This window comes from Caloenas nicobarica, chromosome 2 (genome assembly GCF_036013445.1).
Source record: "Caloenas nicobarica isolate bCalNic1 chromosome 2, bCalNic1.hap1, whole genome shotgun sequence".
NCBI lineage: Eukaryota > Metazoa > Chordata > Aves > Columbiformes > Columbidae > Caloenas > Caloenas nicobarica.
In genome coordinates this window covers 46440730-46460018 of record NC_088246.1, presented here as the reverse complement: position 1 = coordinate 46460018, position 19289 = coordinate 46440730, and the positions used below count along the sequence as shown (strand labels likewise).

The 19289-nt window shown below is 38.6% G+C and overlaps 1 protein-coding gene across 1 annotated transcript in view; it reads left to right on the top strand.

Annotated features, from left to right (window-relative positions):
- Nucleotides 1–19289, top strand: part of CPNE4 (copine 4) — a 202272-nt gene that overhangs the window by 143500 nt on the left and 39483 nt on the right. The window contains exons 7-10 of the mRNA XM_065627509.1: nucleotides 1776–1874; nucleotides 10917–11003; nucleotides 11595–11654; nucleotides 17019–17152. Of these exons, the coding sequence (XP_065483581.1) occupies nucleotides 1776–1874; nucleotides 10917–11003; nucleotides 11595–11654; nucleotides 17019–17152 (380 nt within the window). The remainder of the gene's footprint in view (nucleotides 1–1775; nucleotides 1875–10916; nucleotides 11004–11594; nucleotides 11655–17018; nucleotides 17153–19289) is intronic.

The window sequence follows — 19289 nt, the reverse complement described above, 5'->3', positions numbered from 1 at the left end:
TAACTGGCTTAGATGTAGAGATCAAATACCTTACTACCTATGCTTCAGATCAGTGGACCTCACATGGACAAACATTTGTGTGGAAGATGCTATTTGTTTACTCACACCTGTGTTGGGAGGGTTTCAGGTGATGAACATCCATTGAGGCTGACTTTGTGGTAAGTTAAGCTGGTTTAGATAGTCTTTCCCTGAAAATTTTTTTTGTCCATTTGCTCTCACTCAAAGAATTCAGTCCATTTGCCCATATAGAGTCTTTTCCCTCACCCTCAGAATGAATTTACAAACCATTGTTTTGGTTGTCCAGTGAAAAGTGACTGGCCACAGTGCTCACATACCAGGTTTGACTGGATTACTTCAGGGTGCTTAGAAAGCATAGCTGATGGACATGGAAGTCTGTTTCAATAAAATGCTTTTCCGGAAATATTTAACACTCAATATCCAGTTGAGATCCCGTGATTTCAGTTCCCTGCTGGGTGAACTCAAAGAGCTCCTTTGGACCAACGAAACTTCAAATGGTTTGAGGACCCTCTGAGGAGCAAACCTCACTCTTCCTCTTGTGTTGTCTGACCACCAGTGCTGGGTTAAGAGCATTGAGCTTCATGGAGACAAAGTGGCCTGATAAAACCACTATTGTTAAGCCTGGTAGCCCACTATTGCTGCCCCACCACCTCCAGTTAAGTGTCATTCCTGCCCTTCTCAGCAGGGAGCTCCTCCAGTACTCCCACCGATCCAGTCCTCACTCCACACCCATGCACAAACCTAGAATACTGTGACCCTCAGGAGGGAGTCAAAGTTATCCTCAAAGCCATCTGACAGCCAGATGTCAATGCACTCCTCATGTGACAGTGCAGATGGCTTTGACACATTTCTGCTTTCCAAAAATAAGAAAAAATGATGTTTGGTAGCAGGACATTTTCAGTAAAGGCCTCCCAATACTGTAAATGTAAGCGAGTTTTATCTAGGGAGACCATGAGGCTGAATTTGGGATTTTGTTCTTTAAAGCTGTGAGCCCCTTTGTTGCCTTCGGGCCAGTTTTAAAACTAATACTTAGCAAAGCATATAGGAATTGCTATGTGCTTCAGTCTTGGCTAGCTGAATTTTATTTAGCAATGTCTGTAAAATAAAATTCTCACAACTCAAGCTCACTGAGATATTCCTGTTTATACAGGAATTTAGGAATGACTACCAGTGGGGGTTGGTTTGAATAGTTGCTGTTGAGCAACACTGGAAAACAGCCAAGGTACGGGCACCAAACACTTACGTGTTTAAATTCAAAGCCATTTCAGAAAATGACCTCTATAACTCTTGTCTCACCTTCATTGACTGTAAAAATGAGAGTGGTAACATTTGCCCATGGCAACTAGTGTTTTGAATATTAATTTATATTTGTAAAGCACTTCAATGAGGTAAGTTACTCTTAATTCAGGACACCATTTGAGCATGAACATGCAAATACAAATACAAATAATCTTTTATTTTTACACCTAGCAAAAAGATGCAGTCAAGGAATCCTTTCTTTCTAAAATACATGAACTTTACTTAATCAGCCAACTCCATAACACACAGCTGTCGGTAGCAATCTGTGTTGAGATTCTACTTGTCATTTTATTTTGATCTGGACAAGAATAAGTTTTTAATATGTTTTGTGATTTCCTTCTAGACAAAAAAACTTCACCCAATGCATATCATATTTTCTCCTGTAGTGTTTTTCAATAAAACCTGTTTTGTATCTGAAGAAAAAATGTGTTTTGTTCTTTTCCCCTTTGCCTCCCCAGTGCATAGTCTGGGACTGGGATTCCAATGGAAAGCATGACTTCATTGGAGAATTTAGCTCGACTTTCAAGGAAATGCGAGGAGCTATGGAAGGAAGACAGGTAAGTGGAAACCACTCAAGCAATCTCAATATCTAAGCTTTATAGGGCAGCGTTCCTCAGACAATCCTGTACTACAACAAGTGACATTTCCTCGTCATCTCTAGAAAGTTTGGTTGTTGTGTTGATCCCTCGTGTAGGTTTTACCGTTATCTGGACATGATAGTCTGAAAACACAAAACTCAGCCTTTTCTGTACTTCTGTGCCTGAAATACTTAGTCTTTTTCTAGTTCACATTCTGCAGACATTTCCTTCTGCTAAAATTAATTTCCTTTGAGCCCAAGCACATGGTTTCTATGAGATGCTGTTATGGCAAAGCAGGTACATAGTCTGGGTACTCAAAGCATTTCTCTACTGGTCTAAAGGCCTTTATTGGATGAGGGTCATTCTTCGTCTTTCTCCATTTCTCATGTGCTGCCTTCATTGCTGCCAGCTCTAACTTGAACCCATCATGATGAAACTAATCAGTTTCCTAAATATCTCATGAATTACAGTCCTAAGGGAAAACGAAATTGTTAGCCTATTAATAATTTCGCTTCTTTATGTCAGCCTGATCTTTTCAAATCAAAGTTGATGGTAATTATTGCATCTGATAAATGATTTGGCATATCTAATTCCAGCAATTTGCATTTTCTATTATTACTTCTAAAGGTGTTAGTTTTGATAAATTATCTGAGGAGGAGTTAAAAATGTTGGCTTTCTAATCTGCTGCTAATTTCTATTCACTGCTTCATGGTGATCTCAAAACCAAACACAAATGCCTAGTAAGCTTTATTTGGGCTTTCCATTACGTTTATGTTCATAATGTGTTAATAGAAAGCTAAAAGCTCCAAGAGGTGTTTAATAAATAGTAAGCAGTTAGGCTGTTCCATAGGTCAAGTTTTTATGATTCTTCTAGATAACTTCTGTCGATGTTGTTAGAATAACCTAGAGTTTAGCGAATGTTGCTCATGTGTGTAAAATGCTGTTGATATATATCAGTCATGTATTAACCCACTATATGTAACATCTAAACAAAACCTGAGTGTAAATACAACCCTGTTTTGTTCTCTCAAAGTCAGATTAGGTCAGAGGATCAGGATCCACTTACAACACAATGGGCTGAATTTTTTGCAGCTTTTACAGCACTTACATGAGCCAGTACCTGCCAAAACTTAAACCAAACTGAATTTGAGTGGAAGTAAAACCTACCTAAAGAGATAAACAGATTCCAGAGTGAGTAGTAGTTGCAAGGCTAGTGATGGGACCACACTCCAGTTTTGTATACAAATAACTGTGGCTGACAAAGGGACTGTGAGAGAGTGGTAAACAGTAGTTATTCCAACGTAAACATCTTCAGACAGCTTGGTGGCTAAGACAAGAGACTTGCAGTCCAGTATGCCAGGAATGGCTGTGAAGGTTAAACTATATATTCTTTATTATGATGGAGAAACAGTGTGCTCTTTTCATCCCCAGCTAGCAGAAAGAATGGTTACTCTTTCAAGGGAATAAGAAGTTAGTACAGCCATCTGTCAATTCTTGTTCTAGCTTGACACTGCAGTATCAGAGTGCCATCCAGGAATGTTTTATTGTTGTACAATGTTTTAAGTGCCTAAACTTTGTCTTGCTAAGGGCCTGCCACTTGCCATTCAGCTGTCTTTAACCTGTAACTTTGCAATTTGCCTTTCACTTCAAAAGTGCAGCTTTTCTCCTCCACACATCTGAGCTGTTGAGGCATTACTTCTCCTTTGTTGCTCTCATTCTGTTGTTACTGTGCAGTTACCCTGTGAGCTTGTACCTGCAAAACCCAATGCTGTTGTTATAGCCAGTTCTCATGGGGCACAATTACCACCACTGTGAGAATCAGTCCTTCTCCCCCCTCCTCTTTTCTAATTGTTGTTTTGTAGCCTATTCTAAGGGAAAACAAAATTTAGTGGATAATATAGTAGGTAATACTCATTTAAGTGGCTAATAAATATCGCCCAAAAATATACATGCACATGCTAGACAGCTCTTGCACCTGATGAAAGCAGGCTTCAGTGAGCACTAATAGCATGATAGGCAAGAACAAAGCAGTATGGAGTTTGAGCAGATCCTGGTGAAAACAATATAGCTATTATGGAAAAAGTAATTGTGGGGCAGTCACATGTGAGGTGGGCCTATGTGGGAGAGAGAGAGGTCACCTGTGTAGGAGACAATGTCACTTGACACTTTGCTGGAGCCAGAGAGCAATTTCCCTTGTCTCTTTTTCTCTTCCTCTATCCCTCCCTCCCTCATCCTCTGTCCTTTTTCTCTATTTTCTGGAAACTGCTGTTGATGCTAAAGGCAATATATGCCATTAGCTGTGGACCCCATAAATACATCTTAGTGCATAGCTCATCTCAACATCCTTTGTGCAACATTAAATAATATTAATAACATTTGTCAGTTTTTTCTTTAGTTTTATTCTCCCCAAAGAAAAAGCAAGTGTAATGAAGTGTTTACTCTGAACAAAGTGGGTTTAGTAAAACTTCAGGTAATGGCAGAGGCGGAGGAAGGCATTTTGCCTTCACATGGATTTCTTGCTAGGTATGTCTAGAGAAAGCCACATTGGAGAAATGCAATTATACACGGGTGAGGAGATGAGTAGGTTAGACATAGTCCTTTGTTCCTAGACGAGACTTTTTCATAGCCTCAGACCAGAAAATGTTCTATTTTCCATGTAGTACTCCTTTCAGTCAGAAGAATAAAACTGCCAGATACATCCTTCAGCCCATGGTGTTAAGCATTCTTTCACATAGCATCACAACAGTGAGTATCGAAGATGAGGACCAAAACCTGAAATTTCATCTCAGATGCTGTGGAAGCCTGTGTAAGGAGCAGAACTCATGTCCAACATCCCTGTATGAGTTGATAAGGAGACACAGTGAAACTTTTTATTCTGGTTGTATTTTCTTTTGCACAGAAGACTTTATGGCCAGCTACAGTACATTACTATATTTCTGTCAAAAGATAATCAAAACACCCTAGTGATTGTCAACCACAAGGTTTTTCACTCTCCCAAGGAACTGGAGAGAACATTTTCATTGATGGGGGACCCAGGAACTCTTCTTGAGTACCAGCAGCAAATCTGTGCCAATGGCACAGCTCTCCCTCTCAGCATCAGCAGCATCTGTATTAGTTGGTATCAGCTTCACAGTTTGTCAGAAAAGCATTAAGCAATAAGGATGGGAGAAGTTCGTGCCAGTGAGTAGGAGAAACTGTGTGTCATCTGTGAACTGCTAGTACTTCCCACTATTTCATCAGCTCTCCTCATCTCTGGAGGAGTTGACAAGGATCTCGAAGTTGCCTTTTAATTGTACATAGTTTATCCTCCAGAAAGCACAGAGTATTCTGACCCATACTTCAACCTCCTCTTCTTGGCTACAAGATATGCTTATCTTGTAGCCAATCTATCAACTGCTACAGAACCACTTAGGATGGTCAGAATGGATATATGTCACCTACTTACTTAAAGGAGGTGATGGTGCTTCTGAGTCTGTTTCAGTTCCATCCCTGGGCTTGGTACTGATTATCCCAAGTTTTGAGTTTCAGCCTCTGATCAGATGAGCTTATAGTTGCCTTGCTGGCTTGCCTCCACTATGAGATTTCTTGGGAATTTGTGTTTGTTTAGATAAATGTTGAGAATCTAGCACTGACAGTGTGCTAGTGATTGAATCAGTCATGTGTGAATGAAGGAGAGAAGATTCCTTCTCTGAATGATTGATCACCTGTTTTGATCAGGAATGGTGTGAATAGTTTATGAATTTCTTTTCCTAAATGTGGGAGGTCCTGGGTGAGATTCACAGGTCTTGAATTATGACTCCTTCAGAGTGACAGTTGCTTCTCCATGACTGAAATGACTGAATTCTGGGAAAGCTGGTTGGTCTTCGTTTGGTGGTACAGGTGGAATTAATTCGTGCTGTTTAAAAAGACATCTTGATCATAAACAACCTCAGGGTAATAGCTTGGTGTGTGTTTCTGTCCCCTAACTATCTTGTCAGAGACTGTGGTATTCCAACACCTAGCCTGTTTTCACACTGACCACAGACAAAAAATGGCACAAAGACATCCTGTTGTTCAAATGCACGTCTGAAGTAGACATTTCTGAACCTTCTGTGTAACATTTCCCACCATTCCAAAATTCATCATTTACTCCTTCACCATAACCTTGACACAAGAAAACACAGGAGGAACAAGTCTGTCCCAACTTGTGACAGGGTTTTCTTTTTAGTGAATGCTGATAAATATTTTGAGTTTATTATATGCTTAGGATTTGCTCCATATATATATATATATATAAAAAATATATATATTAATATGTGTGTATATTGGCAGTTTTATAAGGTTTTACTAATATTAATCTATCAATCCTTTTAAAACAAGATTAGAAAAGCTTGGTAAAGGTTTAAAGACTGGTAAAACTTTTCACAGTTGAAAGAAGAAATCCTCTACTAATGAGAAAAAAATACACAACTTTTTTAAAATGGAAGCAATAAAACAAGAGGGATTTGGGGGAAGAGAAGTCATAGAAATGTAAACCACCTGGATCCTCCTGCAGCATGGGAGTTACATAAAGGAAAATCTGTTACTGTATTACATAAAAACGGACACGTGTGTACGCACACACACAAGAGAAGGGGGGGAAGAAACCTTAATGTATTTACCACCTCCACTGAGATCCCCACAAATTTGGGGTATTATTAGGAGGGGTAGGGAGGGCTGCTGATGTGCGCAAGATTGGATGGGGTCCTGACTGCATGCGAGTTGGGTTCCACTATTTGTTGAGATATTTGACTATGATCTTAACTTAGGGCCTTTGCATCAGGTAGCTCTTCAGATAACTGAGCATGGATGAGACCTTCAAGCATTTGGTAATGGGCCAAGGAGTTTATTGACACCAATGGGCAATTCCATGTCTAGTTTTATCAGGAGACAGGCAAGTTCATCCAGGACTGTCTGCAACATCAGCAGCTGCTGTTGGCCCCAGAGAGGGCAACAGAGGCCTCAGAAGAGGATGCAGCCGTGTCAGGTACCTACCATGTCTGTGTGATTAGGCAACTTCAGGAGCGCAGGTGAGGCTGGGGCCTTGGCTGAGGAAACAAGAAATGCTTTGGTTTTCACTTCCTTCCCCAGGTGCAAGTTTCCAGAGGAAACTTCTGATAGTGATTAAAAGCAGCCCTTCTCCCATGGTGCATGTCTTTCTGGGACAGAAGGAGAAAAAGAAAACCTATCCTGTCCTCTTGCTGAAAGGGATGACAGGAATAAACTAGCCTTTCAGGCAGGAGGAGCTGCCATTCGCTTAAAAGTGACTTGCTTTTCTTGAGGCTTCAGAAAGAGATAATGCAGGAGATAATGCTGCCTGCTATCGATTGGGTTTTTTCACCCTCTCCATTAGACTGTGATGCCTCCTTTGTCATTTACAAACTATGCAATTTGTTGCAGCATCTGTACATGAAGGAATAAGAGAGAAACAACAGAATTGCAGGGGAAGCAAGAGAACATGATAACCCAAGTTTTCCCATAGGTCTCCAGCCCTTTCCTCACAAGACTATCTGATATCCTGGTGTGCAAGCACAGTGTCCCAGAGAACGCAGCTGCTCTGTAGCATGATTTCTCTTGCCTTAGTGTACATGAAACTCTCCTGATACCTTCATTTCTTTCTCCGAATTACTTGCACTATTAGGGGCCACGTACTATTCAAATTTCATTTCTGCAATGGTTGCCTGCACTTAGTCACCTCCACTTCTCTTGGGTGGTTGCACCATTTGCTCTTCTCTTCTGAAGGTTTGGTCAGAGAAGGGGTAAGGAAGTTTGGGAAGGCAGCATCCTTCACTGCAGAGAGTAGCATCTCCCATTGAGGGACCTGTGTCTCCTCATTACAGCAACTAGAGGATTAGGACCTTACAAGTGTCAGCATTAGTTTGCTGACTTTCATTGAAGAATAACAGGATGGAGGTTTTTTTACGTTCAGAAATTCTCCACACAGTGGTTTAAATTTGGGAGTATGAAAGAAACACCAAAGCAGGATAGTCTGGGGTTCATTACCAACATTTGCAACAGTACTTATATTAAGAGGAAATAGTTAAAACCAGGTTGCTTTCTGTTTCAGATTCACCGTGTTGTTTGACAGGGAGAGTTTGCACATCCCAGAATTGCTAGGCATTCAGAGGGAATGCTAACTGACTTTCAGAATGACAAATCCAGACCTCACGATGTTTATCATTGGTGTCAGATTGCAGACTCTTGGATTAGTTTCCTCTCAACTGAAAAGTTAAGTTAATGGACAAAAATTAATCAATAGAAAACAATGTCAGATACCAAATCAATACTGGGAATGTGAGAACAGACTGAAAATGGAGGTTGGCCTCACAATGTAAGCAAAATATTTGAAATTTTTTCTCATTGTTACTTACCTGCTTAGAGCTGTATTCTGAACTTTTCCCTTTAAAAGAGATGGAGAAATGACAAGGTCTGTATAGGGAATTTCCTTCAAGTTATGCATGTCACATCTTCAGCTCAAACTGTGGGAATTGCTGAGGTCAGAACTAGATCTTAGTGGGTAAGTGAAGATTGAGAGTTTCATGTAAAACAGTCTTATTGTTTTCTTAAGCCTACCTATGAATTAGGAAAGGACTTCTCCCTCTTCTCCTATTCCCTTCTTTATACTATCATATCAATAGATTTGATAGGTGCAAAATTGTTCTTTCTCTTTTCCTGCTTTCTGTTTTCCTACTAACTTTTGTTTTATTATCCGCATCAGCCAATGATATGTTAGTGACTTGCACATGAAATGTTTTAATAAGCTTTAGATATTTGTGGAGAATTGTTATCTGTACATCTCAAAATGCATTGCAAAGGTAGGTGAACATTCCTCATTGCATTTTACAGTTAGCACAGAGAAGCTGCGAGGCTGGCCACAGGGACAGATTCTTCCCCCTGAAATAGTGTTTTATGCCACTTTGGTCCTTATATTGTGTAAACTTCTTCCAGAAACCAGTTACACGAACATAATGTTTATCAAGCTTAAATAATCCTTTTCCCAAGGAGAGGAATTATGTACGTAGTGTATGAGTTCATATAGGTCAGGCCTTGTTTAAACGTGCCCACTGAAAAGTGTTTGTGTTGGAGGATGATGAAATTAAGGAAGCGCACCTTGGACCTTCAGGAGAAGGCAATGAGGTCCCTCCAGTGCAGTTCAGTGTCAAAGGAAGGAACAGAAATCCTGACTGCTATTTTTTCTCCCTAGTCAATATATTACAGTTTTGTCATAATATACAGACAGCACAATTTCTCTGTAGAAATGCTTCCAATAAGTATAGAGACAACTGTACAGTAAACCATTTTGCCAGACAGCAACGTATCAAGATAAAAGTGGGCAACGTGTTTGCCTTGCTGTCAGATAACTTCCCAAATATAAGCTTATTGCCCTCTGGTGTTATGTCACAGAGTGCTCTCTTTAAGAGAAGGGCTTTTATTTTTTAAGCTCGACTGCTGCTCTTAAGTGTAGAAAAAATGTTTATGGAGGATTTCCCCTGAACGTGTGGACCTGTGGCTGCCTGTCTTCTCAGTTGGAAAATTCGTTTCACAACACAAATAATTGAGCTGTAGGCTAACTGGGAGAGCAAGCAGATGTGCTTCCTGCAGTTGGAACATTTATTTGTCTTTTCCCATTCTTCATTCTGTCACCTGTCTGCAGTAACAGTGGTGAAAGTACTTCTCCTCTCCTGTGCAGAAAAGGTCTCATATTGCTCCAAAGCCATATGTTTTGCCTTCCCTTTTTTGACATTTGACAAAAGCTCTAAGTTTGAAATACTTCATAGACATCCAAATAATTGCCATTAGGCAATGGTTTGAAGCTAAATCAAATTGCGGGTGCTGTTCATAAGGTAAAAATGATCTTACGTGCTCGAACACTTTGCTGAGACAGACACTATATGAAGGCCTCTGCTATAGACAAATATTGTAACACTTAAGAGAGGTATGTTTCATTTCAAAATGTCATAATAGGGATTTTTAAATAATAGACCATGATTGTTCCCTTTGGAGATATATTCTTTATGTTACCCAACATAACATTAGCAGCTCACATGTTTTCTCCCAGCACTTGCAAACAGCACCCTGAAAGAAAATAGTAATGTTGTTAACCATATTTCATAACACATTACCTATACAAAACTGGATTTACAAATGCCAATAGATACTTATGTGTACAAACATATATTTTAGTCCTGCAATAAGAGGCATAAATAACAGATAGTCATTAGATGTCAGGGTCTTGGCCTTATCAATCTGCCTGAAACCAGAGGAAAGCACAACACTTGGAGCAGAAATCACTAAGACTCTGGGAGATATTATGATGGGAACAAGACAATATATTTCAGTAACAAAGCAGAATTATTTTGCTTTAAAATTGACTATTTCTAAATGAAAATAATCAAAATATTTTCAAAAAGGTGGTTTAATATGTTCTTAGGGATAATTTTCAAATTTATCAGTAATTAGTAAACTGCATCTTGGTGTAACTTTTTAGTGATTATCTTAACTTTTAATTTTGCTATCAGACTTAAAGAGAAAGCTATTGCTGTCTTTCAAGAGAGAGTGAGGTGATCTCTAATCATGAGTTTAGTACAAAACACCAGTGTTACTGCGTAGGCAGTTTTGTAGTTAATATAATGCATCAATTTGCTCCCTCCAGTATTTTCATTTGCATTAAGTTCCCTCTTTTTTTTCTCCTCTTGAACTATCTCAAAAGATTCTCAATCTTGCTTATGTAACACCTGAACCTACAAGACCAGAATACAACACAGAAATCTGGATATCTCTCAGTGCTGCATCCATACATATATGTTTCAAGAGAGATGTTTGCCCTTGGCCTTTTTCTATTAAGATCATTCTCTGTGTAGTCAGTGTTCTTCATTTTTTCTGCTCTGCGCACAATTATTTGCTAGGATTCAGTCAGCCGTGGAAATCAGGCAGTGCCGTTTTTGTTAATTATTCAATTTGTATATAAATTTCCCTTCAAGCAGTGACTGCTGTTTTTCACAGGTACAATGGGAATGCATTAACCCCAAGTACAAAGCAAAGAAGAAGAATTACAAGAACTCAGGCATAGTCATCCTCAACCAGTGCAAGGTGAATATGTCTTTTGTTCTTTGGCTGTTTCTTTACTAAGCTCTCAGCGATATATTTTAATGGTGATTGAAAGTGTAGACAAAAAAGTGGAACTGCCTGTAGAATGATGATGGAAACTGATCTATTACAAAAAAGTAAAAGATGATAAATTGAATCCCAAAAGTAATCTGACTGTCCCAAACTCTCCTCTTTCATTTCTCTTGTACTATCCCTGCTGTTGTACAATGGAGTAGGCAGTACTAAACTCTTACATCTTGGCCTCTTGGGTGTTTCCCTTCTAATCCTTCCATCATTTCTACAAAATTGCTCTTGTTCCTCCTAAACAAATAGCAAAATTTCTACTGGCTTCCCACTGAGAAGAAGCAGAGCTTGGTTCTACTTTTGATGTGAATTTTGCTTTCTGTAATTTTAGAATTTTGATATTTTCTCTGTTTATATTTTTGATTCTGCCTCAAACTATATTTAATACTTTCTTCCTTTACCTTATTTTCAGTTGATCCTTTCCCACCTTCCAATTTACTTTTTCCAGGCAGTTTTCTGATGTTTGAGCAGTACGCAACTGATTTGAATGTCTTGCTTTCTTGTCTGCAGATCCACAAGATGCATTCTTTCTTAGATTATATCATGGGAGGCTGCCAAATACAATTTACAGTAAGTGTCTTACTTCTCTAAGTAGTTTAAAGAAAGGGAATCCCCTTAGATATTGATTCATTACTTTCACAGAGAAATTATTCTCACATGCCATTCCTTGGTAAATTATTAAGGTCTTCTTGCAAAATGTAATAAACCAGTTTATGTAAATGTAAAAAACCCTAACCCTAAACCCTAAACCCTAACCCTAACCCTAACCCTAAACCCTAAACCCTAACTGTAACCCTAACCCTAAACCCTAACCCTAAGCTAAACCCTAACCCTAACCCTAACTGGCTGACTGGCTTTGGCTTTTAAGCCTCAGTTTGTTCACAACAATTTCAAATAAATTCCCTGTGTCCCAAGGGGGATTTAATCTTATCTGCCTTTAACTACTTGAATATTAAATGGCCTGTTCATCAATCCTATGGGCCAGTCTTCCCTTCCAGAATGAGTCCTCCATTCAAGCAAATTGTTTCCCCCATAATGGTGCCATACAAAAAGAGCAGAGAGACAGTCCAGCCAGGGACCTCCCTCTGTCAGTCCGGGGTGGATGATGATGTTTCATACCTCAGCTGTAGCTACCAACAGTAAGATGGCACTGCAGGGAGACGCGGTTGTAATTTAGAGCAAATTCAGAAGCTATTCCGTTCAAGGAACAAGGGATAAAATGATTTGCAGAGCTCTCCATAAACAGAAATACAATATTTTGCATTTCCAAATAATAATATTTTCAAAACATTTAATGCTGTGTGCTTTTGGGCTTTTTAGTTTGGTGGTTTTTTCTTGCTGTTGTGGGCTTTTTGTTTGTTGTTGGTTGGTTGGTTTTTTGTTGTTGTTTTTGTGTGTGTGTGGTTTATTTTGGTTGGTTGGTTGGTTTTTGTAATTTGAATCTAGGAGATAAACCACAGTAATATAGATATATTTCCCATAGGAATACAGATTGTGGCAGAGTTCCAGTCTGGTTTATGTGACTTCTAATTTCATGCTAGTTACAGGGGTAAAGTCTAATGCTCAAAGGTAATAGTTTTCTGGAGATCTTTTCCTGTAGCACCCTACCCTCTTTCTGCTCCCAGTTATCAAGTATCAGACATTGGATGCTACTGATATGTTTCATTCCACTTTTTCTAGACAAGCCTTCATTTTCCAAAAAGATTTAACAAAAAAAAAAGATTTTTTTCATCCCAACAAAAAGTTCCAGCAACAGCTATAGTCAGTAGTGGATTGTCTTCTTGTGCATAAATCAGATTTTGAGGTGTAAAACATCCACTTGGCCAGTACACCTCGCAAACTCATTGGATAACACCCAAAACTGAGGACTCTGTCTCTGGTTTTGAAGGAAATACCTACTGTAGTGGACAAAAATCTTTATGGTTGTCTCCTCTCAAGCAAAGCATCCTGTGTAATCACCTTTCTGCCTTCACCTGTTTTCTTCTTCTGGTATCCCCACATGCCTGGAATGCCCATTTCTTCTCTAAACCTGAAACTCACCGATCCCTCAAAACCCCTTTAATTTACGTCTCCTGACATTTGTTCCCTAAAAATATGACTGAAAGAACTCAATTACTAAATGTATTCAAGGTCATTAGCAGAAAGACAGTAGTGTCTTAAAGTAGTACATAAAAGCCTTTTGTAAATCAGGACAGGTGCTTAAGCACATGCAAAGACTGGTTAATATGCATTTCCCACAACTCTAGCACAAGCACAGGAGCACTGTAACCATTAGAAAGCGTCTAGGGATATACATATTATTATGTTACAGCTGTGTTTTTCAAACTCTTTTTGATTCCTCCTAAATGTTTTCCAATGGAAGAGCAAGTCCTTACATAGCACGCTGAAGGGTTGTGGCAATTTGCTTGCCTTTTACTTGCTTGTCGCAGATTTCCCATTAGTGGGCTATGAACCACAAGTTGAAAACCGCTGTGTTAAAATGTGCTAGAATGGAAAGTATTGCTTCTATTGTATTTTACTATTTTAATATCTCATTTTGCTGAAACGAAACAAAACGATTGATAATAGGAACCTTAGGTAAATTCATCTGCAAGGACAGGCAGTGAGGACATAAAGGAAATTAAAGATCCATTACACTGGTAAGCACAGAGATCCCTAAATTACTGCTGACCTCAATGGTAAATCCACCAGCTGCAGAATTGTGTAAACTCATCACTATCAATTTTCAACCTACATGAACCCGGGGGGAAGCCGTTGTGGATGTCTCTGTGCCCATAGCTCTGTTCATGCATAATGGTTCTACTTAAATATCCTAACAAGCTGACTGGTTGCATATTGTACTCCCTCCTGTGGTGACTGCTTGTGGGACGTGTTGCTGTTTCCAGACATGTATTAGAGATTCTCCAGTGGGCACTGAAGCAAAAGGATGCTGCCTACAGGGGAGATATTCAATGCTCCCTCGTTTTCTGCACACATCATGTAATCTCCTTTTCACACAGTCCTGGTTAATTCAGACCACTGAAACAGAGGACGCCTGTTCCTTCCACCTTCCCAGATTTCCATTTTATTTTAACTGGAATGGATCTGGAATTATTTGAAACTCTCCTGGTGCATGTATTGTTGTTGTCTTAATACTAATGACATTTCTGTCGAGCTCATGCTGTGTACAGGCAGTACGATACAACTGCAATTTGAAAGGGCACTTGCTGAGGGAGGGAAAAGGCGATGCTAAGCATACATTTGATAACAAAAAGCTGTAGTATGATGTACCTGATAATTTAAGGCACTAATGAAGGCTTTGGTAACATCATGCTGCGTGTTCTTGGGATACTTTGTACATCTATTGTAGGAACATAGTTTGTAGTTGGAAAGAATGTCTCTGAAAAAACGAAGGTAAACTTTTCCTTTACTTTAAAACCATTTATTAAGAAGCTTTCATCTATAGAGATCAATAGTGCTGATTCCAACCTGCTTTTTCTATGCATGGCTTATTGCAAAACGCTGTATCTCTTATCAGACCATGTTCCCTGCTGCAGAAGAAAGGTTCAGAAGTTGGCAGTGCAAATGGGTCTGTAGTCAGAAGACATTTTCATCACTTTAGGAAATACAGCAGAAAGGATGTGTAACATGCATAAAATGAACTGTAATAGAAAGATATATTGGACAGATTCTCTCTTAGGCAGGTCACAATATTGGACAGGCTGATTCGTTGCTGACAGATCAAGCAGGAGGTTCAGGCTATGTAGGATGTTTTCAGTGCAATGAAAATCGCCCTTTTACAAGGCTGAGGAAAAAAAGAGTACTAAGAGTGTAGTTATTGCTATGTTGTGTTCTTATTTAGCTGTGAGAAGATGACTGGTACATTTGAATAGATACATTTAAAGACACACTGATAAAAATCGAACGCACATATGCTGTAAGAAATATTCCTACTTGCTGCCCGCAAGATTAGCTCCATTGTGATATTGGCCTAGTTTCTGTGATGTGTTAGTTTTACGAATCCTGATTCTACTAATTTGCACAAGATCCTGGTACTGCCAGGTAACGCTAAAAGAGCAGAGCTCTGCGTTGATATTTTGGAATTTTGGCAAATAAAAGCAAACACCTTTCTTAAAAGTCCTCCCCTCAGGAATCAGAGATTTGGATCGAAGTCAAGTAAAGTGCATCCGAGTACAAATTTTCATGAAGGCTTCACCATAGAAGCTTATATTTTTTGCTTATCAGCAGATCTCTACTACAAGGACCATTTCCAAAAAAGAAGCTTGTTTTGAGGAGGGGTTTTTCTTTCCTGAACACCAGCCACAGATATTTTTCCAACCTCATGAAACCTACTGCTTATTCCTGCTGTGTGGTTTTGGTTTTAGTTAAAAAGCATTTAGCCAGGGCTAACAGACACAAAGGAAGATTTGTCCAGTTCTGTCTGGTGTGTCACTCCAGCCTCATTAATGTCTGTTTTCAGGTTATCAGTGAAAACACCCACTTTTAACAATTTTACAAGAATGCCCTCTGTTTCCGTATCATACAGTGAAATTTTTGCAGTTGCTATAATCAGAACAAAAAACTGAAGCTGAATTAATATCAGAGAAAATATGCATCTTTTTAAGAACATATGCACAGCTTGGCAAAGATTTTTTTAAAAAATCCATGTCCCAAAACTAAGCTAATCTATACAAGTATCTATGACTTTACCTTAGGTTTCACAAACCACTGGTGTTTCTTTCTTCCTCCATTACATACATGCATGCGAGTGAGAACATGAGATGTATCCCATTAATTTATTCAAGTTAAATCAAGCTGTCATTTTCAGAAAAAAGATTTATGTAGAAAACAGACTCACTGCTTCAGTGTATGAACAGAGATCAGGGAAGCAGAGGTGAAAAGATTACTTTATTTGCAATCTAAATCAAGCTCATATCTCCTGACTGAAATGTGGTGAGATGCAGGGCGGGGTTCATGGTTGCTCAAGGCGATGAAAGGATTTCCAGCTAACTGAAGCCCCATGAAAAATATTTTTCTTCAGCCAAGAGTTAGCTTTTTTGGAGGAAGGGGTCATTGGACAAAAATCATAAGGAAGTTTATAAATGGCTTCGTTCCCTTTATGAGAGCCTTTGGTTTTCTTTTTGCTCCTTTTAGGAATTCCTAGGAAGCAGCATCAGAAATTCAGATGAAGGCTTTCTGGTCCACGACAGTCATATCACAGGAAGATGCATGCGAGAATATATATTCAGTGAGAACTATAGAGAGCATTTTAAAATGGAGAAATTATTTTTAAGAGGATTCATTACTATTTGCTTTTGCATTGAATGCTTCTTACAATCTTCTCTAAGCCCTTTCAACACAAAAATCTTTGCAGGATTCAAGTTTTAGTTTTAGCCTGCAGCTCACTTTTAATCTTCCTATCATCTAGGAAACTGAGGGAGTTAATTATTAAATGCTTATATGTTTTGAAGATAAGAAATACCAGACAGGCAGTATCCACTACTATTACTACAGCCACAGTAAGGTCTAAACCAGCTAAGAAATGTTCCTAACTGTAGTTTTAATTTATAGTTTTAGTAGGACTTCTAACTCTCTCAGGACATTTTTGCTGCACAGCTTTTATGTCTTGAACATATCTGAGCTGGAATAATTTAATTAAGTGTGAGAACCTAGAGACAGTTAATTTGATTCATCTGTATTAGAAAATAATTTTCCATTTAGAATAATAATGCCATTTTAGTTTTATTATCTCATTTTATAAGCTGTCGTTTACTTTTAGACATCTTTATCAATACTATCGTAATTCAAATTTCATTAAGTACACTGTAAAATCAACCTTTGCTTTAAGGCTGCAATCTCTGCAGAAAACCCTTTCTGGTAAAGATACATGGTTGCTGTAGGTATACTTCTGTCCAGAAGAGCTCCACAACAGATAAACTTTTCTTCCTTTTCCAGGTAGCTATAGATTTCACCGCATCAAATGGTGATCCTAGGAACAGCTGCTCGCTGCACTACATCCACCCCTATCAACCCAACGAGTACTTGAAAGCATTGGTAGCTGTTGGGGAGATTTGCCAAGATTATGACAGGTAAATAACCACATTTGATAACGGAGTTGTCTTTAGAAAGTGTTTTCACAGTGTGAAATCAATGGCTGCCTGCTGCCGGCTGCAGTCACTCCGTGTTTAGTCACATGAGAGGAATGTCTGCATGTCAGGAAGATTAGTCTACCTTAACACGCTTGTCAGAGTGACAGTGGGTTAAGATTAGCTTCAGGGTAATGAAAGGCTTGGTTCTTGGCTGTTTGGCAGATATGTGTGTTAAGTTTCAGTTTTGTATTCGCATGCCAAAATTGCATGTTTGAGTGGATGTTTCATTTGTGTTAAAACTTGAAGCCTAATTTGCAGATGCTGGTTGCCTCCTTTCTGGTACACTTGGGAGTCTGGTTCTGTCCCATCCTACAGAAAAACGTTTCCCAGATTTTGTGTTTGAAACTGAATTTGTAGTTGCCTAAACTGCTTAGTGACCATGTCTGTTCTTAGAAGTAAATGTGTAGTCTTTTGCAGTGTTCTCCTGACCTCTTCTAAAATAAATATTAAAAGATAGCATTAATGTTTGCACACAACATGCCTTTAAATAAATAAACAAATGCAGGTAATTGGGCTAAATATGCTTTGATTACATTATGTACTTTTGTTGCTTTCAAGTAGGCTGCCTGCTTCTATCCAATTAATTGCCCATTATTAATCTAATTACCAAGTGCATTTTCTTTAAATGTTCTTTCTTTGTTGGTGAGGCATAATATCTTACACAATTATTCTTTCTAATCTTTTCACATGTAATACACATCCACCCACCACTTTGCCATATGTAAATGTCAGATCTCAAAAACAACAATGGTATTTTTAGTCAAATTTGAATTATACTTGCTGTATAAATTGTGGAGTGACTTAATACTGTGGTTTCCATGTTATATATTGCATATACCAATTAGCCTGCTCAGAGGCACTTCCATTTGCATGGTAGTGAAATGTCTTATCAAATAAGAATGAGGAAAATACTGGCCTGATACAAATTCGGTAAGAATTTGACGGTCAAACTTAGTCAGTGAATCTGAGAAAATTAATATTTTATTATGAGTTGATAATTCCTCAGTGATTATCCCGTAATTTAATAATTACCAGCAATCATTCAGTATATTAATATACTTCAAAATAGAGAAAGACATGAAAAGGGCTGGTTTATACACGCAGATTTTTTTATTTTATCAGTTAAGGTGTATTTTTTAAGAAAATGAAATAGTTAAGTGGCATGGGCCCTCCTATCTGGAGATATTAATCCCAAATCAGGATTCTCCTCTCAATATAGCATATTCCAATCAGTACAAAAAATAATGGCGATTCATTTTTAAAATGAAACCATCAGCGTCATTCAGTTCTATTGTGCTGCAGAAAAGGCCTATTCGTGCTAATCAGCACAACTGAAGTTGTATGAGCTACGGACTAGGGCTGAACAAAAGCCAGAATTTCTTTTCCCAGGGAAATGTCACCTTTCTGGCGTGTGTTTGACCTATACATGCTCTCAAGTGACACTAGAAATATCTTGCCATGGGCAATTTAATTCAACATGGTCAGTGCTTTCTGATAACAATGTCAAGTGAGGATCTTTTCTTTATACTTGCACATTTTGAATCCAGCAAACTGGAAATGAAAACTTACAATTTCTCTAAAGAGGGAAAGAAATTACAAGAAGCAAACCTTTGCACAAAATAACCTGCAGGTTCTTAATCTACAGTGTTCTTTTTGTGTTTAGTTGCCACCTTGAGACATACGAGCATATACTACCTATAAAGCAAATCTTCTGTATATACAGTTTCAAATTCAGTTAAAAATCTGAAATGTGGCACAGATCCATAACTGCTCCAGTGAGCCCAGTTGTGCTTCGTATACTGGAGTAAGATTTCTGTTTCCAGGTTAAGATGAGACAGAAGTGAAAAGAGAGGGACCTGCTGAACCTAAGGGCTGTTTAGAGTCAGAGTGTTGTAATTCGCATAGGGGCATGTCTGTAGTAAGATTGAAATGTTAGCCTCCAAAGATGGCAGTGCCCTTATCTGAAGTTTTATAGTTTGTACCCATCAATTATCTCTAATGGGCAGAACTGGCTGATTTCAACCCAAACCAAGGGAAATGAAGTGGTTTTCTTTGGGTCTTGGGATCAATGTATTTA